Genomic DNA, 22682 nt, shown 5'->3' with positions numbered 1-22682 from the left:
ACAACATGGAGAGAACCAAAATAACTCCAGTCAACTAGCAGGAAGCCTTTAGGTCTCTCAGATTGTTATAGTACAGAGGTCAGATTACAAATAAATAAACTTTAAAATACTGAGCTTGTCTTGAGAAAGATGACCAAACAAATAAGACAAGCTGAAGGCCTCTATTAAAGCAATGAGACTACGGATGGAAATTAGCAATTGCTGAATCTGGTGTATTGATAGCAATATTGTACATTCATTAATGTGAATTGTCGCATTGAAATAAAATCAATTCAATACAATTCAACCTGAGCCATCAATAGTGCTGCAGGTTTGGCCTCCATGCCACACATCATTGATAATGTAATTCATAAAGAGCCCAAAGTGCGTTTTGAGTGCATATACTGTTCAGTACATGGAGGTAATTTTATACAATGACATAAAATGATATTAATGTATTAAAATTATTTCTTTATTGCACTTATGTTTTATTTAGAATCTCTGAAAAACATAAGTTTGAGTTTTATTTACTGTAAGAAATAATAATAAAAACGAACGCAGTCAAAATACTCTAACACGTTTGTCACTAAATACATCACTTTTTGTGTCTATATTGAAATTCTGAAATACTTCTTTTCAGATTAAGTTTTATTCAGGGTAGTATTTTGTATATTTTAATTTAATGCAAATTATCTACACTCGTATAAACTTTAGCAATATTCAAATGCGACCTTATGGAGTAGCTAAGATTATGTTCCTCATTTACCTGCACTTTGCCTTCTCTATCATTGTTGAACATCGGTAGGCTTCATGGATGAGCCTTTGTGCTATACCTACTTCCTTAACAGGAAGTAGCCATCCAATGATATTCCAGTATTCATCATGAGGTCCCGCCCTCACCTTTGTAATCCAGCCAATAGGCGAGGCCTGTCTCTTCGTTGAGAGGCAGAGCCACACAGGTAACTCGAAAAAAAAAAAAAAAATAGGAGTGGAGGAAAAAAAAAAAACCTTCAGGGCTTGTTATGGAGTTCGTGTGAAGGAAACACGGATTTCCACCCTTCTTTACCAGTCAAACCAGTATCTCTGGATAGTACACGCTCAAGTACAGCAACAGGTAGAGTCTCTGACCGCAAACTCTTCCGTGGCTCCTCTGGAAGTAATCTCCCCACTCTTCTTTCTTTCTGCGTGTATCTCAACTGACTTTCCAGCCCTTTTGTTCGCTCTCCTTATCACTTGGAAAAGGTGAACCCTCGTGTTATTTTTTTATTTTAATCTTTGCTCTAATTGTAGTTTTTACCCTTGTGGTCCCTGATGGCTTCGCACAGTGATACTCTGGTGGTGTTCTTTGGGGCAACAGCTGGTGCAAATGGGGGTAAACTGGGTTCGGATGAGAGGGAAATAATTCTCTTGGTGTGGCAAATTGTGGATCTACATGAGAAAAAGGTACGGACCTTTCTGACCCCTCCACCTTGTTCGTCAGTTATATGGTTTCTTGTGTGTGTAGCTCAGAGTGTTTGTGGCGCAGCGTCCGCCTTGTAGTTGAACAATTTGTCATTTTAAATCAACACGGTGTGCTCTCTGTTACCGCCTGCAGCTCTCATAATGCTAACGCTACAAGCTCACCTTTTAACAGGTGATCAAATTTTGTTTCCTACTTGTCAACGGTGGGATTTCACGTAATGGAGAAAACACACCTTTTTGGTTTAGCATGTAAGCTTCTTGACCTAATTGACAATTAACTGCTTCTGCAACTACATTGTCAATTGTCTAACCTTTTTTTGAAAAGAGTTCACTTTTTGTTTGATGTGATGGGCTTTTGCCATAATTTGGCTTTTTGATGCCGTTTTATGTCTCCATCCACGCTCTGTTCTGCTACATGAAACCCCTAAACTCCTTTCACAGGTTGGGAAGCTTCATAAATGTTTTGTCAAGCCAGACACTTATGAGCTGACAGATCAGTGTAAAGAAGAGACTGGGTTGACGTTGGAGGACATCGTTGATGCTGAGCCCCTGGACAAAGTTCTGGAACAGGTGAGTCAAATAGGTCACATTAAAATTATTGTGATTAAGACTCTGTCCCTCCCTGCCATACCTTGTTGTGTTTTGTATGTACCAGTTTGGAAATTTATGGTCTCAAAAAACACAGCACCACCCATTCCTCCTATTGGGAGTGGTCAAGTACTTAACATCACAGTACATTTTCTTGGCACTTGACAACTACTTGTCAGCTCCACCACAAAGCTGTGTATTGGCTCTGATCGAGGGGAGAGATGGAGATTGGGAGGGAACATAGAAACTTTGAAAAGAGAACTCAAAGAATGAATTTTATTTATGTCAGAAATTGTTGACAGGAACCTCAGCTTATTGTCATGCCAAAATGAGGCTTTTAAATGGGTTGGATCAGGATCAGATTCCATCTAAAGGGTGAAACTGCAGTTCTAATCCCAACCGTTTTCTTGGCATTGTTGAAAACATGGCATTTGCTTGCAAGTGTTTAAGAAACTAATCAAACACAGCTATTAGTTCTTGTTGGACTGTTTTTGTGGAAACTTAACTGAATGTAGAAGAAAAAAGTGAAAACATTATTAATTATTTGTGTGCACTCCTATTTCAATTGCTTTAACTTCGCTGGAGCCATGTTGGTCAGAGCAAAGCCAGTTGTAACAGTTTTTTCAAGTAATATGTTTTCCTCACCATTACATCGAAGTACATTACTGATGGGTACCTGTTCGGCTAACTAAGAAAACTTGCTTAAAATGGAGGTGATAAATCAGAAAAAAATTAAAATGGGCAATATGTTACGTTTTCGTCATGTCCTGTGCAGCTAACCTGAGTATTGGGATGTTAACTTAATACATAGCACATCAACCTTGTCAAAGACTGGGTCTACTACACCTGTCTATCTAAAGCATTGCTTAATTTTCACAAATTATGGGCATGAATAATAACAATGTTCAAATTGTTTTAGTTTATTGTAGTTATGGTAAATGGACTGAACTTATATAGCGCTTTTCCAGTCATTTTGACCACTCAAAGCGCTTAACACTGGAGTCACATTAACCCATTCGCACTCACAAACACACACCTATTCATACACCGATACGCAGATCGGTAGGCAATTTGGGGTCAAGTGCCTTGCCCAGAGTCACATCGACATGTGGCAGGAGGAAGCTGGAATCGAACCTACAACCTTCCAATTGCAAGACGACTACTCTACCATACAGCCACAGTCTCCCACATATATATGTTATATGCTATATTTGAAGACTATACATTATGCCCTGCTTTGATCATGCTTCCCCTTTGGCCCAGTTTACTCATTTGAAATTTTCCATATAATAATCTCTGAGCTGATCTCTGAGATATAAATCATGTCAGGAAATCAGTAAAATTCATCCTGCACTCCCTCAGATACATTGCTTACAGGAACGGGAAGAAAAAGAAAGATATTCTGGGTTTGTTTCCATTTTGTCAGGGTTAGGCTTGTCTATTTTGTCAACTGAAATTCCTGATAATCCAGCCAAAAATAGTATTAATAAAATTATTTTGAGGGGACAATGGAGCCAGTTGTATAATAATTATTGATAAAGTGATTAGAACCCAAATGGCGATGATAGCTCACCAATAGTAGCTTACTTTCTATTATATTCTAACAGTTTTTATTAAATGCAAACGCCCAGGTAACACCCCAGTCACTCCAGCGGTGTTTCTTTCATTTTGAGAAAATGTTACTGCTTTTAAGTCATAATGATTTAAACCCTTCATACCAGTAACCCGCCCAACACTATTCAAAAGGAAAACCGCAGCAACTTTTCAAACAGTCCATGAGACCATGAGAAAGTCTGCTGGTTAATGAACCCAAAATGTTCATATGACACAATTTGCCCAGAGCAAGATGTGACAGAACAAGCCTGACTTGGGTATTGAGCTGTAAGCTAGTGTAAGGAGTGTCAGATTTCCTGCATTGACTCTCAGAAAAATGGTCCTCCACCTGCATTAGATGTCATTGGCCATGACAGTTAAACTGCGCTGACAGCTTGAAGCTCAGGAGGGATGGGCAGAGCCTGCGGTGTGAGGGGAGTCACAGGTCTGGTCTTGTCTTGGTCTAATGCATACAGCAGACATCTGGAAGGTAGCGTGTTTACCTGTGACTGCACCTCAGTTTTAGGCTGCAGGACATGAGGGGCAGATTGCTACTACTTGTTTGTCTGCTCTGTTGACTTACCTAGTTTAGGCTGCTGTTTCTGTAATGGTTAGACTGGAAAAAAGCTCAAGTAAAAAGGCCATGCTTTAATGTTTGATAAAATATTGATTTCACAATAAAAATGGTAGTCTTATCAATTGTAGGTATAAACTGACATGTTTTAAAAGAAGATTCAAATGACCCAATGTTGTGGGATGTTTGCTAATGGAGCCCAGTTTTTAAAACAACTTGCTGCTTCAGCAACTCTGCCTTGTAACAGGGTGTGTCAGCACCCTAGTCCTGATTCCTCTTTAGCGTCGCAAACTTATTACCACAGTGTGCGTGTGTGATGTGTGCAATTCTATTCCTGCAGCACTTCATGAAGTCATTCTTGCAAGAAATGTTTTTGCTTTTGTGGTCACCTCTGTTAGGGGCGTGTCTTGTTGCTAAACATTAGGATTGCTTGTTTGGACTAAGCAGATAATTGTCACTCTTTTAGTAGATGATATCTATAAACTATGCTTTCCCAAATCAGTTTTGGTCAATTCATTTTTTCTCAGTTTTACCACTGATGCAGTTTCTAAAAGACAAAGCTTTTTTTTTTAATCAAAGTTGGTGAAATTATGTCATGATTACAGACTGAGTAAGGCTTTATCTCATTTAGGTGAGACTGTGTGCTGAACCTTCAAATATTAACCCAAACACTCAGTTTGTCCTTTTCATACCTCTGTGTGACTGGCTACTTTCCTTCCCTGTAGGTCATTCTGAGATTACTTTGTTTATTTAAGGAAGAGAAGAAAATTACAGTTTTTCCTGGTATTTGAACGTTCTGAACACCTTTGCTGCATAGAGGTCTGGAGCAGATGTTTTGAATATTATTTCATTTGTCTACATGTTCATTAATATAAAAAGCTATTTTCTCACTTTAGGTGGGCATTTTATATTGAGGTGTGCAGTCACTGGCCCAAGGGCATCTGTTAGGTGAACGATTTATTAAAGTAGTGAAACCTGGTGTGATTGATCACGTGGGTTTTTGCTAGTTTCACTTGTATTTCAATATTGTGTGAATAGTAGCTTGGTTGGTGGCTTTTATCAATTTTAAATAGAGAAGCAAAGATTTAAATTTTCCACTTGATTGACTCAGATCAAGCATCTATTTATGAAATGCATCTTAAACTCAACATTTTCAGTCTCTAACCGCATAAAACAGCAAATGTTTTAACGTCGAATGTCAAATGGATAAAGGGCAGGGACATATGCTTTTATGCATAAATGAGGATAATCTTTTTTTATTTCTCTATCTGTTTGATTCAGGCTTTACTGCTGATCACACGGCTGACGATTATATATTTATCTAAAATGCGACATCTTTTGATTCAATTAACTTTATTTCCAACCGAATAATTTCAGCTTTTGTTGTCTGCTCTGAGAAAAGAAACGCCAAGTTATTTTAGTTGCTACAAACAACAAACTGAGCTGAACCGCTGCTGACTTGACAGGCTAGGTTTTCAGTCAGACGTCAACATGTTGCAGCGTGCAGATTGCACATTACCTTAGATTTTGCAGACATTGTTGTGAAACATTGAGTTTCAGAGCTCACTTCAGATTCAACTGTTTCAGATCTTAGTCACAGATGACGTTGGCTAAGTATGATTTTTTTACTTTTATTTTTTTGCTGGTATTGTGGTAGGGTTTATAGCAGGTAGTTGGAAGTGATTCTGTGCTGTAAAGATTTCTGGCACCAAAACAACGCTACCTTTTACATGTAGAGTGCAAATTAAATTCAAGATTTCAGACATTAAAGACATTGGACAACAACATGCATATTGACTGACTGGATTTTTCATATTTATCAGCTGTTTTAAAATCAAATATTTGAGATGATTATAGGTAACACATTTCTGCTATGATTTTGACCCAGTCTCGAGCAGTCTTTGTGTCAGTAGCTTCTCTGGTGCAAGTGTGTGTTTAAACAGTTGCCCACATGGCTTGTCAGGACACTCCCTGCTTCTCTTATCGGAGTTTTTTTCCAGCCACCTCCATCTTACCTCACCTCTGCATGCAAGCAGTCCAGCCTCAGTGGAGAGTAAACTCTACACAGAGCCATGTGCAAAGGCCACTTCCTCCCCCTCATCTTTGGAATCGCCCTTCAGAGAGGGATTGCGCGATCCTGTTTAATTGTTGGTGCATTTTTGTGGAAGGGAGTGTTGGATTTTTGGCTTAAACAAGACTCTTTTTTTTTTTATATTCAATGTACAATCAATAATGTACAGTGAAAGTGAAATGAGTTATGTGGTTAGTTTATTGGTTTGGTTTGCACTGGTTATCAGTGAGGGATTTGTATGATGTTCAGCATATTTACTTTGTGTTCTTTGTTAAAGTTGAAGAGAAAAGTAGAGGGTGTGTCTCCACCTTTTCTTTAACATTTGCTTTTCTCTCAGTAATCCAGCTTTAGTAATGGTCTGAGGTGGGGCTGTATGCTCAGGTATGAGTGAAGCTCACTCTTGTTATCACTGTAAATAAGAAATCCTTCAGCTTTGCCAAACTTAAAATGTGCAGCTTAGTTAAGAAACTTCCGTCTCATGATTTGTTTGGTGTTTTTTTTTTTTCTTTGTGTTAACTGTTTGGACATTAAAAACCTCAGAAATTAAGATGGATGTTTGACCTTATTTATGAGGACAAATTACCTTTTGTGACATCATCTGCTTAACATTTTATGTAAATGGATCAAGAAAATTAAAAGAGCTGGGTTGATTTTAGATCAAATGTTTTTGTTGTCTATGCTTTGCCAAAAGGATGATATTAGTCTTTCTGTTTGAACTGCTTATCTGCCACAAAAACGTTTACAGCAAGTCTATGGATCCTGATGCTTTGGTATTTTACCAACTTTGGTATTTATCTAATTCTGACCGCTAGTTACAGTACTGTCTTTGTTGTAACATCATATTGATGTCATCTTGATAACATTAGCATATTTTAATTATGACCTCCATTATATCAACTCAGAAGGTATTATTTATAAATTTATTGAGATTTTATGCATAAGCTAAAGCAAACATTTGACCTGTACATCTGCTGAATTTAATAGTAATTTTAAAAAACTAAATTCTTTACAAATATATCTTGTTCATTATCATATATTTATGCTGTTGTGCTTTTTAAACATTGAGACAAGTTTAAAAACTACATATAAGCTGAACAGAAATTCTGCTTGCAGCTTTCCAGGTGTAGTTTTAAAGAGGCTGTTACCTCATTAAGAGTGATATTTGTCAATCTTTTAGTCTCCACACTGAGAGTTTTTCTTGACTTGAAATATTTCCAAACGGCTGAATTTGTCATTGTGTTAAGCAAGGGACCATTGAGGGGGCCCTCTTTTAACCAGCAGACCTACAGTATGTAGAAACAAGTAGGGGCAGGGGGAGCATTGCACTACTTTTTGTGCCACGCACCTGCAGAAAACTGCAGCCTGGCTTTTGAAAGTATAACTTTTGTTTCCCTAAACCTTGGCATACCTTGAAAAACTGCAACCATGCCAAATGTTTAAAGGGGTCGCTGTAAGTAGACAAGCAGTCTGACCTTTTCTGCTTTTTGAGAGTTTCTGTCCAGCCGTTTTAACCCTACAGCAGGTTTTGGTCTTGTTAGTCGGTACTTGAAGCTGTCAAATAATCAGACATGTTATGAAGCATGCCCCAACATGGACCTGTAATACTCTCCCACTGCCTAAAAACCTGCCATAGATCGCCAGGGGCTGTGGGAACCAGTCAGTCGCTGAGTTGAAGGTGGTTCCGCATCCAGATGGTCTAAATGCTTCTTCACACGGGACTGTGTTAGATGCAAATCGCCCAAAATATGCAGTAGCTGATCTTCAGCTTGTTAAGTCATAAAGCATGAAACTCCAGAAAGATTTTAGAAGACTATACCATGGCCTTTGTTCCTGATATTTTGTCTTCGGTTACGTAGACTCTCTTAAATCTCAAGTCTCTAAAATTATTACCAGTACATTATGGTAAGACAAGCAGGATTGATTTGAGTCACAAATGTTTGATAAATCCAAGAATTACATGAAGTAAAAACTATCAGTTATTGAAAATTGACCCCTCTCTTACAGACTGACACAGCTCTGTGTTATAAATAAACATGAATGTGTGCTGGCATTCAGGCCTGGTTGCTGTCGCCATCAGAGCCGGTTAGACTTGCTTTTGTTTTTTTTTTTTCCTCCTCATGACAACGGCTGAAGGTTGTGTAAAGAGAGTCTGTGATCCTAATGATTAGTGGTGTGATCATTCCTTCCCTCTGTTTCCTCCCTCCCTTCTCGCTGCTAACAATGAAACCTGTTAGACATGCCTCTTTCCTGATGAGAGACGGAGATAAAAACAAACAAACAAAAAAAAAAAATCAAATGACAAGCACGTAAACACATTCACTTATGTGCATTTTAAATTCCAATTTCCCTGTTTGGTTTAAACTCTTACCAGATTATATAAATCTGAAACATTTAATGCAAATCTGTGTTAAGAAAACGGGACACCTCTTTTTTATTTATTTAATATATTCGGCTAAGCACATTAATTAATGGTTTCCCATGTAATAAATAAAAAGTAACCCACACTTGTTTGTGCTTTCCATGTTTTCTCATGTAGATTCAGCAGTCTGTGTCATCAGAAGTAAAATGCCTCGGCAGAAGTTCGTACACACTCTTGGTGAACGGTCCTCTAGTAATTCGACAGGCCCTCCACCCAGAAGCCTCCAAGAAGGTAAAGTTAGAAAAAAATCTGTCCAGGTCTTATTTTTGTGTGTGTTTATTTAAAAGGACATTATTGTAATCCCTTAACCTGCAACTTAACCTCCGTTGTATTTTCTGGGGGTTGAGCGTTAAGGGGCCTTAATCTTATAAAGTCATATATTTAGAAAATGGTTTATGGTTCTGCTTGAAGTAAGTACTTATTACATGTTTTTGGTTGTCATATATATCTTGCTATGTCATAAAATATCACTAATTTAACTCAACCAGTTGTATAAGGATGTGTTAGAAACAACTTAAAAGCATAAACAATAGTTTAGGAGGTGGGAATGTGCTCACACTTTGAGTTTTGTATAGAATAAATCTATTTTGGGGCTCCTGAGTCTCTCATAAAACATGAATATTGGAGCATATTCTTGTTGTAACCCATGTATTGATGCTGTCGTCAAGATTAATTCCTTTATTCTTCTTTAACTTTTTATTTTCTGTCCAGAATCTTGTACTACCGGAGTGTTTCTTTTCATTCGTGGACCTGCGGAAAGAGTTTCTCAAATGCTGCCCGAATGCCAGCTCTATTCAGAAGCTCACACTCTCCTCCATGTTGGATTGTATCCTTTGTTCTCGTTTCCATTTTAGGGATTAAAAAAAACAGCATACAGGGCAAAAATATCACACAGTTTGAAATGTTTACTTTTTAACTTAAAGATAAAAGTGTAACAGCTAAAGAACATGATTTTAAAACCAGCTGAAAGTCGACGGCCTTAACAGCGGGCACAGATGTTGGTCTCCCTGTGGTGTCAGAGCAGATGATAGGTGTGAGGGAGGTGAAAAGCATGGTGCAGCTGACACTCTGCATCCTGGATGAGCCATACAGTAAGTAACTACCAGTGTTGGTACACAGAATAAGTCTGCAATGCAGTAATATTAGATCCTTAAAATAGCTGGCTGTAGCATTCTCTGAAAAAGGAAGGAATAAGCCAGCTCATGACAGGATGACCTGAAGAAAAATGTTAGATGTGTTACTATATAGAGATAATTCAAACTTTAACCCAATGTGTGCTATCTAGACTTTATCTCTTATTTGCAGCCAAACAGGACATTATTTTCAGCTTGTTTAATGTATTAAAATATATATATATTTTTTCCCCAGAACACAAATTCTACTGTGCTGAAACTGTGAATTCCAAGTTTGACTCTGGCACATGGTAAGTAAACCTTTCTTTGTTTCTCAATTATGCATATATTTCACATTTTTCAAGTGCAGTGTTGCTTAAAGACCAGCAACCCCCCCGCCTCCAAACTCTCCAATCGTGTTCAAATCTCAAACCTTGGTCCGAGAGCATTAATTACAGCAACAAGGAAAACACAAGTGTGTCATTAGAGCAGTCCAACTTTGCCATCAAGTGCTTAGTTGGATATTCAGTAGCTAAGCAGTAGATCCTGCTCTTCCCAGGCAGCCAAGAGCTATCACTTCAACCCGCTGACATTTAACCAAAAGAGAGTCACTGTGTTCAGCACTTACTGGGAGAGGGCCCTGTTTCTGCCGTCTGTGGGCAATTAGTTCAAACTGAACAAGACTGGGGGGAAATCTAAGTCGTGTGCAAAAGCACCAAGAATATCAGCTCTTAGTTGTGTTGCTCAAGTTTCTCAAATGTCTTTTTTTTTTCTTTTTTTTTTCCTGTAGCAGTAAGACGGAGCCGGTGGACAGCGAGACGGTGATCAGAGCAAGGGGCCTTCCATGGCAATCCTCAGACCAGGATATTGCTCGTTTCTTTAAGGGACTCAATATTGCCAAGTATGTTCAACTTAACTGCTTTTTTCTTAAACCTCTGTTACAATGAATAAATTATTTAAATTCATGGTACAGCTGACGCTCTGCATCCTGGATGACAAAGAGGAGCTGATGTATTTATTTTTGTCAGAGCTTCCACAAAATATACTTGAATGATTCAATGATCCAGTGGTGTTTTTTTTAAATATATATATTATGATAATAAAAACATAGCAGTTTTTCACTGCAAAATAGAAATCCACTGTCGACATACACATAAGGTGTTTTGTGGCAGCTGTACTGAATGCCTATAAACATCCTTTGAAGTAGAAATGCCAAAGGCACTTTGATCGGCTGCCTTATCGTTTCTGTGATGTCATCAGAAATGTGTGCATGGCAGCTTTGGGGAAAAAAATAGGAAAAACTCAAGTCAGATGGTAAACTACATCTAAAGAGAGTCTGTTAATTTTTACAGCTTTATTAGTTTTAACAATTAAATATTCTAACATACTGAAGATGATTGTTCCAGAGTAGCTTTAGCACTGTAAAAGAATAAATCGATCAAAGTTGGACTAAAAACATGTTTATTGACGTAATAGTTATTGGTTAGTGTGTGGTGAAATGTGGAAGTTACAAAATCACCACTTGTCATTGATGACAAAGATGTTGAAGTACTGTTCTCTGCAAAAAATGAAAGCTTAAAATCATTTTGATATTTGTTGTGTAGTTCTGTTTGTTGAGACATCTGTTTCGTGTGTTTCAGGGGTGGCGTGGCCCTCTGTCTGAACGCTCAGGGCCGGAGGAACGGGGAAGCCTTGGTTCGGTTCATCAACGCAGAGCACAGAGACCTGGCTCTGGAGCGCCACAAACATCACATGGGCAGCAGATATATTGAAGTTAGTCCTGCTAACTTATGCGCCTTTAGGTTTTAGTTACCAGTTACTAATTTAATATCTATTCAACTGAGCATTGATCCCTTATCTTCAGTGTGGTTTGAATCTCGGTTTGAATCTGTAAATCAAAAATTCACAGATTCAGTGAAAATCCTGAATAACTTCTAGTATCCCAGCAGTTGTTTTACTGTTATTTATCAGAGTCATGTGACTTAGCACTTAAAGTTTATGAATATATTGTTTTTGTCTTTTTTTCCGTCAGGTCTACAAAGCAACGGGAGAAGAATTTCTCAAGATTGCTGGAGGTCAGATTTCAGATTTTTTTTTTTTTTTAAATTCCTTTCTTCTCATTGCACATATTTGCATAAATATTTGGTCAAGCATGTTTTGTTTATATAAGAGTTTATTTTGTGGTTTCTCATACTTTCCTATCCTCACCCCCCCAAGCACACGTCTGTGTGTAAAGTTGCAGCTCCTTAGCGCGCAGTAGCTCTTTCTCCGATTACCTGTTTTTTTTTTTGCTTCAATCCACTGATTCTCCGGCAGCCGCTCTCCATCTAATAAAAGGCACTTTGTGAGCGGTGCACCCCCATACCCACCATCACCAAGCCCTCTGAGGCCAGTTGCAGAAAAATGTCATTCTAGGCTCCGAGCGGCTCACCTATTCAGGCTCTAGTTTGATTCCCGAGAGGCAGAGAGGGCGGGTGTACGGTGAAAGGACAGACTCTCTGTTGTTACAAACAGGGTGTGAAAAGACAAAAGCAGAACCTGGGGCCTCTTGACCATTGAACAGCGGCCAACAATTATACACGACAGAGATAACGGACACACTAGCTCTCAACAGATAGCTTACAGTGGCTGCTAGTCAGGACCTGGACTTTACACGGATGAGTAAGGATCAATACAGATCAAAAGCACTCAAGACTTTAAGCAAATAAATCAGACAACATGGATACCTTTTTTCAGGCTAAGTGAAAGCTATAAACATGAAAGAACAGTATGTGGTCATTAACATTTCCTAACGTTTTTTACAACTTGAAAAGTAAATAATTTATGTTATTGGTTAGAGGATTTCTGAAATACCTTTAAGCTGAATCATAAGTTTGTCACATCAGAGCCTGCAAGCCTTTTGTGTAATCTAAAAGGCAAACTGAAAGACGATTTGCATCATGGTGCTACTAAGTGATAATTTAAAGTTTAATTCTTGTTGTGTAGATCTTGTTTAACAATACTTTCTATTGATACAAAAATCTTATTTGTCAAAAGTTTTAAATATTGTAATCTTTGGTTGAGTGGTCAGTTTATTTTTTTATTTTTTATTTTTTTTATTCTTGCCTAAAACCTAAAATAATTTTTTTGCACTGAATCAAAGTAAAGGGTAGCATTACCTAAAGGAAATAAATTGCCACCCAAATGTAAATGACTTTCTGATGAGGGTGAGTCAATAAAGCAGTGTGATGGATCTGAAGTGGTTCAGCTTGCTGCAGCTGCCAGTTTCCTTGTAACAAAATACCACTTTACATCTTAACCACTGGTTTGCTGTTGCACTACTAGATGGTACAAATAAACATTATGTTTAACAAAATGGGAATAAAGTGAACTTTTCGTAAATTGTGAAGTGAAAATCTGCGTATTTGAGTGAATTGGGACTGATTTACAATCGTTTCATTATGGTACCAGTGTGTACCAGCAAGAGGCTTACTTCTGTTGTTTGTTACTCTCAGTGGAATTTCAGACTGCCCCTTATTGTGAAGGATGGGAAATCTTTTCGTTGTTGTTGGTTAAAGGAAGAATATACTTTGTAGGCAGTACAAATCTACAATAATTAAAATCATCGTAATATACTGCTTTCAGAGTACAAAATAAAGTCAAATAAAACTTCTGTATGTACCTGTAGAGGTCGAAAAACCTAAAATTAATACAAATGATAAAAGCTAAAAATAGATTAGAATAAACACAAGAGAGAAGCATTTGCATACAAAACCTAACTAACAACTTTAGTTTTGTTTGTATTAATTTAAAAATTTATTTAATTAGTTTATAGTTATGACAAAACATGTTGGGGTATTATATTTTTCCTAGACATTACATTTATATTGGAGTTAATTTAAAAAAAAACAAAAAACAAACGACATACATTTTGCTGCAAAAGATAAGTTGAATCCTAATAGGTCACTGAAAGTGGTGTGCCTGTCAAAGCAAATTGGCAACATAAAAATTTCCATTTTTAATAAGTATCTGCATTATAATTCATGTATCATGTGTTACTTTAGGGACGTCCAATGAGGTGGCCCAATTCCTGTCTAAAGAGAACCAGGTGATCATACGAATGCGCGGGTTACCGTTCACGGCGACGACACAGGAAGTGCTGTCCTTCCTCGGCCCTGAGAGTCCAGTCACGGACGGCACAGAGGGGCTCCTCTTTGTCAAATACCCCGACGGACGGCCCACTGGTGATGCCTTCGTGCTCTTCTCCTGTGAGGAATACGCTCAGAACGCTCTGAAGAAGCACAAACAGATTCTGGGGAAGCGATATATAGAGTTGTTTCGGAGCACTGCAGCCGAGGTGCAACAGGTAGCTTTTTTGTGTGTGTGTGTGTGTGTGTGTGTGGATTTGTGAAATGTACACTCTCAAATATAAAAATCAACTTTTTTGAGCTTTATGCCATGCTATAATGTTATGTCCTTATCATAAACACACTTGGAATGTTGCCTTGATTGATCCTGAACTAAAAGTGGAGCGTTGTGGTGGGATGGCAGGGATTTCAGTCACATTCTGCTGTAATGGAGGGAGAAAATCTGTTCGTAGATCAACACTGAAGGAAGATCCGTCACTCAGCACAAGGGGGTTTACTTCATGTAAACAGACTTGTTTTAGAGCCCACCGTGTAAATACACTCCAGAAATAGTAGACAAAAAAAATCCTGGGAGAAAAACATTCAAGAAACCATAGTTGTCACATTTCTTAGTAATACTGAATGTTCTGGACATAAAGAAAAACAAGGCATTCAAAGTTTCCTAAAGTCTCACTTACAACCTTGTATGGATTTTGTACTAAAACATGCTTTATGGGTACAACGACATTGATATCATTTGCTTTGCATGTCATAACTAATGTGAAATTGAGTAGACATAAGGAAAAGTCAAACTCATCCCTTAAAATACCAGCAAATGCAAATGGATGCAAAAATTCATGTTTTCATGTATCTTTTATTTTGTGCAGTCAAAACTTGTGGCAAGAAGAGGATCTTAAGTTAATGAGAGATGGAGCCTCCTAAAAGTGTATAAATGAAGACTCACCATTTGTTACAATCTTATTAGCAAAATCAGACAATTGTAAATGCTGTGCACTACTTGGTTCACACACACAGTTACTGAATACAGAAATGTGGCAAGAAGAAAATGAACGGCAGCATTTTGAACTTTATGCATGTTCCCCTTTTGTGGTTTACCGATTGCAGTTTTTTTTTTAACGCATCAAGGCAACTTGGGACCTTTGACTCTATTTAACCACCAACAAGCTCATTTATGCTAATTTTTTTCAGTTTTCAGCACAAAAGAAAAAAAGAGATCAGGCACACAAGAGATTTATTGGCAGGTACTGACAGGCAATGGCTTCATTTTGCACGTAATGCTTTAGGGTCATAACATTCATGCGTTTTAAGGTTCAAGATCCCGTCTGTGAGGGGAAAAAAGGTTTCACTAATCTCAGGAATCCATCAAGGATACCTTTGAGGTTCTTTGAAGAGACTATAAATTTGAGGTTCAATCAGGCTGCTGCTGGTGGCCACACTGTAGAGTAGGCTGCCCTTCAAATGGAAGAATTGTTTTTGGTTAAATTGGTTTCTAATAATGGCATTTTACTGGGCGTACCATGAAGTGAAACTTTCAGGTTTTCTTCTATTTTTATATTCAAACATGCTCGTTGTCAATGGCTTCAGCTGGGAGGAGTCTATGTGAAACCAGTGTTCAGCAGCTGCTTCCTCACTTGATGTCATGGGAACAGGGAGAAGTGACAAAACATGCCAATTTCTTGTGTTTTTTAAAAAAAAAAAAGTGCTGCCTTTTTAATCTCATTAATTGGAGTTTTTGTCTGGCTTAAATCTGCAGTTAAGACTTTATTTTCTTCTCACTGAATAAATGATCTTGTGTTTGTTAGGTTCTGAATCGTTACATGTCCACACCTCTGATCTCCACACTGCCTCCGTCACCCATCGTACCGCTTCCAGTCCTCTCCACGCCTCCCTTCCTCCCGACGGCTAGCAGCACGCGCGACTGCGTGCGGCTCCGCGGGCTGCCGTACACCGCCGGCATCGAGGACATCCTGGAGTTCATGGGCGACCATACGGTTGACATCAAGACTCATGGAGTCCACATGGTCCTTAACCAGCAGGTGAGAGGTTTGCGACGGAGATGAAAAACTTTTAAAGCTGTGGTATCACAAAGTCAAGTGCTGTTTTTAAAAAATAAATAAATAATAATAATCAGGTTTATCTCTCTCTGCCTTCTGCGTTGTTCTGATGGTTTTGGTGATTTTCTCCTTTACAGGGCCGACCCTCTGGCGATGCCTTCATCCAAATGAAGTCATCTGACAAGGCGTTCTTGGTGGCCCAAAAGTGCCACAAAAAGACAATGAAGGACCGGTATGTTGAGGTCTTCCAGTGCTCCACAGAGGAGATGAGCATTGTTCTGATGGGAGGAACGCTGAACCGCAGCGGCCTCTCTCCTCCACCCTGCAAACTGCCCTGTGAGTTCCTCCCCAACTTTATGTTTTACCATCAACCATCTTTTTTTTTTTTTCCTTTTCAAATTGCAGTATTTTATTGATTATGTGTAATTCATAGGGAAAGGAACTGATAAGAATTCAACAATTCCGATTCCATTATCGCTCACATATCAATTTCTAGTTCTCAGTGAGTTAGAAAATAACAATACAATATATGCACCAAGTTGTATTAGATTCAAACAGAAATAAAGCTTGCTTAAAAAAAAATAACAATCCCTCTGTCAAATGAAGGTTTTAAATTAAACGATTTGCATGTTTACCTTTTCAGAAAGGATCTTTCAAGACTTGTCTCCAATTGTGAAAAACAGAATTTCTGATGTTACTATTTATTTTCACTTCTGTCATTTCCTGGATGAAAGAGGCAGTTAAAGGTTGTTGAGAGCTCTGGCTGTCCTCATCAACCATACTCATATTCAATAAATTAGATTGATGAAAAGTTCATGTATTTCATTAACTTGGCTCACGAATGAAATGCATTATAGAGATTAATACCACACAGACTGGTGTTTTTACAGCACGTTGACGTGACCTCACACTTATGTGTTATGAGTCGTGTTCCTGGAGTTTGACTGTTTTGATGGTGTTTTGAAGACAAATATAAAGAGTGCATCACATCATTGTAGCCTGCTGGTAGAAACCTGTTTACTGCTTAAACAATAATGTGATTTTGATGAAGCAGAAAGCAGCTAACTGTACTTTGCTCGATTGTGACTCGTATCTGCCTTTGCTGTAAGAGATTAGATTAGAAACCAAAAAGAGAACTTTTCTTTTGCATGTTTCTTGATAATAAGATACCATTTAAAGCTGCGTAAGAGGTTTAGCTCTTCTATCTTTATATCTTATTACTTACAAATGGAATTTAAGTCATTTTTTCTGTTAAAGTAGATTTTGTCTTAGCATACCTAGAATGGCTTCGGCTTTCACAGGGTCAGTGACCTGCAGACAGCCTCAAGCAGACAGAGGCTGTTTTTATGTAAATGTGTCAATACCTTCACTTGTCTGTTTATATTGTAAGTATAAGAGCTAAAGGACGCTGTTAGTGTTGTAAATACAGCTCTACATGGATGTGGAGTTCCAGTATTAATCCAATTTATAGTGAATACAAATATCTCTGAAGCAAAAAAAGTAAAAAATAGTTAAATTACCATTGACATACAGTGTCAGACATACAGATTTTGAAACTTACCGCAACTTGTTGAACTTCCTTTTTTAATCATTATGAACTTTATAAGAAATGTTTCTGCACTAAGATACTGTGAAGAAATATCTGTTTCTGTGGTTACTGTTGAATCAGTAACCACAAAAAATTCAAACTCTAAGCTAGTTGTCCTAGTTGCTAACCTTGGTCCTGTCCTCATGTTTCAGAGATCTTTTCAAACATAAGAGATTTTTAAGTTTGGACAAAAAGTGCAGCAAAGATGGAAGGGCAGCAGCAGAGTTCTCTTTTTGTAATCTCAAACAGTAAAGTGGTGAAACTTGGGTGCAGTTCCAATGTAAAGAGGATTGTCTGTCTGCTTAACAAGCATTCTGCTCTATTAAAGACAAATGAAGAACAAGACAGAACTGAAACACTCTTCTGACTCTGTCTCTGGTGAAGCAGTGTTTTCACAAACTGTACTGTTGTAATCCGTGTTCTGCATTCTGCTCTGCGGGGTTGTCTATAAGCTGTCTTGTCCATGCCCGTCCTCCTGTAGGTCTGTCGCCTCCTACAGCTTATGCTGCCTTCCCCACTTCACCTGCCATCCTCTCTGAAGCCCTGTACCAACCTCCCCTGCTGGCGGCCCCCCGGGGCCCTCCGACCACCATGCACAGCCCTGCTCACGCTCTGGCCTATTACCCCCCTCAGCCGCATCTCTATATGAACATGAACATGAACTACACTGCTTACTACCCCAGGTAAAAAAAAAACAAAGCATATGCAAATGAAGTACATCAAGTAAGCAACACCCCGTTTGTTTATTTGACGCCTCCGTTCTCCCTCCAGCCCCCCGGTTTCTCCCTCCACTGTCAGCTACTTTGCGGCTCCACCGGGCGCCATGGCGGCTGCGGTGGCGGCTCAGGCCCACCCTGTTGCAGCTCCGGCCCACCCGGCCGCTGCCTCCTCCGTCCTGCCGCAGCCGGGCGCCCTGGTCAGGATGCAGGGTCTGCCGTACAACACCGGCGTCAAAGACATCCTCAGCTTCTTCCAGGGATATCAGGTGAGAGCAAAGGCACAAACAGAAAGTCCTTGTTTAAGATTCATGCTCGGCTATTTTTATTTTCAATCAGAGTCCTGCAGTTTTAGAACCTGGCAAAAAGATTTACGATTTATTTTGCATTTTTGTTTTTATTTTCCCAAACACTGAACTTTTCACACACTTTGCAACAACATGCAGTGGAGTTTTGCAAACTGCACTGTTTAATTGAGTTACATGTGTTCACTTGTGCTCTCCCGCTCCTCTTTGCTGCAATACTTATTGCTGCCAGCCTGAATTAGGTGGAGTCCGCTGATGCAGGTATGAATCATGACAGGTGTCTTCACGTAGGAAAGCGGTGGGTTTAGGTAGGGGGCAGGTTCTGGTGCTGCTGTTTGTTATTGGGGCAGATATCTTGGCTCTGCTGCTGGTCTTTCTTTCATTCATTCACACCAACAAGGAAGCAATTTTAAGTTGCATTTGGAGAAATGTCGGTACGCTTTGTGTGTGTGTGTGTGTGTGTGTGTTTTTTTTTTTTTTTTTTTGAAAGCTGATTGTCACTGTTTAATGAATTTGTTGTTTTCTAGATTCTGTAGGTGATACGTGTGTTTTCTGGCTCCAGTATGATTTCTCACACACAGGTCCTGAGAAAGATGTAGAGATCCTCAAACTTTCAATACTCTTACCTGTTTTCAAATGTGACCAGTATTTGGTGAATTTCTCTTTTGTTTCAGTGTGGTTTTATGTTGAGGTTGTTGTTCTTTTTTTTTTGTCATCTTTCTACACATCTGTATCTTTTGTGTGAGTGTAAAAAAAAAAAAAAACTGCATTGTGATGTCTTGCCCAATGTTGAGGCCCTTCCAGCCTGACTGTGTGTTCATCGTTGTACTGTATCTGCAGTACGGCCCTGACGAGTACAGCGGCTTGGTTCAGATGAACGAACAGGCCAGGAGTCTGATTCAGCCCAAAGAGTGGCTCTGCCTTTAGGGCTCACCCCAAGGTAAGAGGAGCAGCGAGGCAGACGGAGACGGGGCGCTTCCTCAGTTCAGAAAATCCTAACTAACCATCATTTAATCTACAGAACTTTGCAAAAGTGATCATACACCTGGAAATCAAGTCTGGGCCACAAACTTTAATGTTTTTATGTACAGTTAATGTGATAAACTAACACAAAGCAGCATATCCTTGTAACATGGGATGAAATTAGAACATTCACGATTGAAACTATGAATCATCTTGGCTTTGATTTTTATCTTTTTTTTTATAGTGCGATTACCTATAGTTGCTTTAGAAGATCATAAAGTTTCTAAAACATTTAAAGAAGTGACTGTTTTAGCTACAATATAAATTCAATACCAGATCAGGGTCAATTTTGCTTGAAGACATTGGATTTAAATCTTAATCTTTAGTTCACTCATCATATTCAAAAGTTGTTTTTCCAGACCTTTTAATACTATTGACAAAAAATACTTTTGCAAAACAAAGTGGTTATTAAATTTTAGATATCACAATTGTACACTCCTTACACTCCTACATAAAATTATATATATAAAAAAACATTGAAGTTTGTGACCGACATGACAAAATGTAAAAATAAATGAATACTTTTGCAATTCCCTTTACACATCTAATCTGTTCAGTGATTTGCAGTTCTGCATGCTTTCTAATTGCCTAGGAGCTTTGCTTTGTGCCCCATTAATAAATGTTTTAATTCCATTTTCATCTGTAGCTCTTTGTCTGATTTGCATGAGCACTGTTTTAGTTTCAATGATCAAACTTCAGAATTTTTTATTTAATAATTTCATCTTAACTTCCTTCTTTTTACTAACACATTTTTATTAAAGATGTACATTTAATATTTAATGGAATCATTAACAGCCAATAATGTGCCTCAGTCCTGGTTTGAACCAGATTCTCAATTCCTGCCACGTTTCTAAATGTAAAATATCAATTCCATTTTCTAGCTATTTTATTCTCACAATTTTTGTACCCACATCCCCTCAGTGTCAGCTGTGTCACTAAAATAGTGAAGATGTTCAGGTGTTTGCTTTGTGCCGTGATGGTTGAACTCTTTGTAAAGCTTCGATTGCATTTCCCTGGCATGGAAATGGAGATTCAACCACCTGATTTAGTAAGTTGCTAAATGTTTGAAAGGTTTATAAGACGTGAAGTACAGATTTGAAGTCGACACATTATTTCAATGAATTGGGGTCCTGCCATCTTTTAGCTTCACATATCTGTAGCGATCCTGTTGACAGAAGTTTCAGCGTTTCATTAAGTTAAAGTACCAGATTTCAGTTTCCAGAAGTGAAAATACACAATATTTCACTTGAGCCTTTTCTTACTCAGGAGCACAGATGTTGACTATTTATGTTGAATGTCTGATGCTTCCATTTTACTCCCCGTCGTCTTGGATTTTACTGCTTTATCTTTTTTTTTTTTTTTATGTTTTGTTAAATGACTTGTGTATGTTTGTTGCGTTTGAATTTGATCTTGGTGAAAGACATCAGTGCATGTGAACTGACAGCTGCTTTTTGTGTGCGTCGTCTCTGCCGGTCTTGTTGGTTTCAGGTGTGTGAGAACAGCATGTCCTCTGTTTTCATTCTCTGCTCTTTAGTCTTTCTGCTTTGGTAACTGGACTGGTTTGATGAGCCCGTCAAACGGGATTCCTCCTTAACTCCCCGTGGGCGCCCTCTGGTGGTTTTCCCTTCTCTTACTGGACACTGAAGAGACTCACTGCATCTTTTATTTTTCTCTCTCTCCTCCTGCAGCTCCAACCAGACGCCGTTCTTATCTTGTATAACTTCAGCGGTCAGTGCAGCGGCGAGGCCTTGGTCACCTTCCCCAACGAGGACATTGCCCGGCGCGCCGTAGCCGAGCACTCAGGCCATCCTTTCTACGGCCAGCCGATCCACTTGGTTTTCTGTAACTGACCACCAGCTCTCCATCTTTCCTCCCCTTTCTAATATAAATGCCTCCAAAGTCTTTACAGAGAACCTGCCGAACTCTTCCCTCTCTGTATGATCTGTATTTTGACCACACACCTCTCCGCTGGTCCTCACACTCCTAAAGCTGCTGCTGGAGCCGGGCCTTCCACAGACGAAGCAGCCTGACGCTGGACTTTGTGACTTTGCTCCTGCTGGTGGGGAAGGAATAGCTTGTAGCCTGGACAGAGCATGCAGCCACTCTGCATGCTCTTTGAAACTGTACAGACCTGTCTCCTGAACTGCTTGAGGCTGTATATGCATTTATACACTTTTGTCTTTATATTTCCGAACTGCAACGCTTTAACCACTTACAGATTTAGAGTTGTGTTTATGAACATTTTTGTTAGCTGCAAAAAGAAATGTTTGGAGGCTAAATATTCTCCAGCAGTTTAGTTCTGTTGAAAATGTCTAAGCCATAAGGACTACTTTATACTTTTGAAACAAAGTCAATCAGCATGCTAAAACTGTCATGATTTAAATTGTAGCTAGTAAGTGACTTTAAGCTTCAGGGAATATTAGTTTATACTACTGTATAGCACATCTGTGTCAGTGTATGAATTAACTTGTGACTTTTTTAAAAAGCATTTATTTTGTGACCACCAGCATGTCTAAACCTCTAAGTATTTTCTAAGCACTACAGATGTTTTGGGTTGTTCCACTCGCAGAGACACTATGCTGCACATCTTTAACAGTTTGACAGTAAATTAATTCTAGTTTCATTGATACTTATTTACAAAAGCTGAGACTTTATTAAATGTAAAGATTACTTAGTTTTTTTTTTTCCCTGCAGTCTTGCATATTGATTGACCCATAGCAGCTGCTGCTTTGGTTTTGTTTCCAGACTAAAACAACCAGTCTGCACCATGATTCAGTTCCTGTGAACAACCAGAGATGTGTAAAACTGCAGGAGTTTTTTTTTTTTTTTTCCCTTCTTTCCTGTGAGAGGCCTGCTGAATTGTCTTAGTTTTTTCTCTTTACCAAGCCTACATTACCCAGAGTGCAATACTGGCCCACAAGAGGCATAGGAGCCTCTGGTGGCAGATGAGATATTTGTTTTGTTGCGATGTAAGGATGCATGAATTTAGGTCTATGTATAAAATGTAAACAATAAAAATATAAACAAATATCCATGCATCATTCGTTTACTGTATTGGGGACACTAAACTAT

General features: G+C 38.7%; 1 protein-coding gene across 5 annotated transcripts; it reads left to right on the top strand.

Moving 5' to 3' along the window:
- Window positions 1-957: 957 nt before the first annotated feature.
- On the top strand, window positions 958-22640 carry esrp2 (epithelial splicing regulatory protein 2). 5 transcript variants are annotated; one of them, XM_044106214.1, is made up of 16 exons: window positions 959-1093; window positions 1270-1422; window positions 1882-2010; window positions 8803-8916; window positions 9397-9511; window positions 9681-9776; window positions 10054-10108; window positions 10588-10698; window positions 11438-11570; window positions 11830-11872; window positions 13841-14142; window positions 15727-15960; window positions 16116-16314; window positions 18048-18249; window positions 18338-18551; window positions 21299-22640. In XM_044106214.1, exons 2-16 carry the CDS (start codon window positions 1291-1293, stop codon window positions 21458-21460), a joined length of 2241 nt encoding a protein of 746 aa, XP_043962149.1. In that variant the 5' UTR covers window positions 959-1093; window positions 1270-1290; the 3' UTR covers window positions 21461-22640. The 5 variants fall into 5 exon arrangements, with proteins under 5 accessions (XP_043962113.1, XP_043962149.1, XP_043962139.1 ...); XM_044106204.1 differs by lacking the exon at window positions 21299-22640 and adding exons at window positions 18820-18848; window positions 19428-19527 and having other exon boundaries at window positions 959-1422; XM_044106186.1 differs by adding an exon at window positions 19428-19527 and having other exon boundaries at window positions 960-1422; window positions 21299-21434.
- Window positions 22641-22682: the final 42 nt, after the last annotated feature.

The sequence above is a fragment of the Gambusia affinis genome, linkage group LG02, assembly GCF_019740435.1.
Source record: "Gambusia affinis linkage group LG02, SWU_Gaff_1.0, whole genome shotgun sequence".
Classification (NCBI taxonomy): Eukaryota; Metazoa; Chordata; class Actinopteri; order Cyprinodontiformes; family Poeciliidae; genus Gambusia; species Gambusia affinis.
The sequence above is the reverse complement of the archived record's forward strand: the minus strand, read 5'-3'. Positions and strand labels throughout refer to the sequence as shown.

Coding starts and splice junctions, on each gene's coding strand:
- esrp2 (XM_044106214.1), top strand. CDS start 1,291: ATGGCTTCGCACAGTGATACTCTGGTGGTGTTCTTTGGGGCAACAGCT. Junction 10,699..11,437: donor AAGGGACTCAATATTGCCAA/GTATGTTCAACT, acceptor CGTGTGTTTCAG/GGGTGGCGTGGCCCTCTGTC. Junction 11,571..11,829: donor TGGGCAGCAGATATATTGAA/GTTAGTCCTGCT, acceptor TTTTTCCGTCAG/GTCTACAAAGCAACGGGAGA.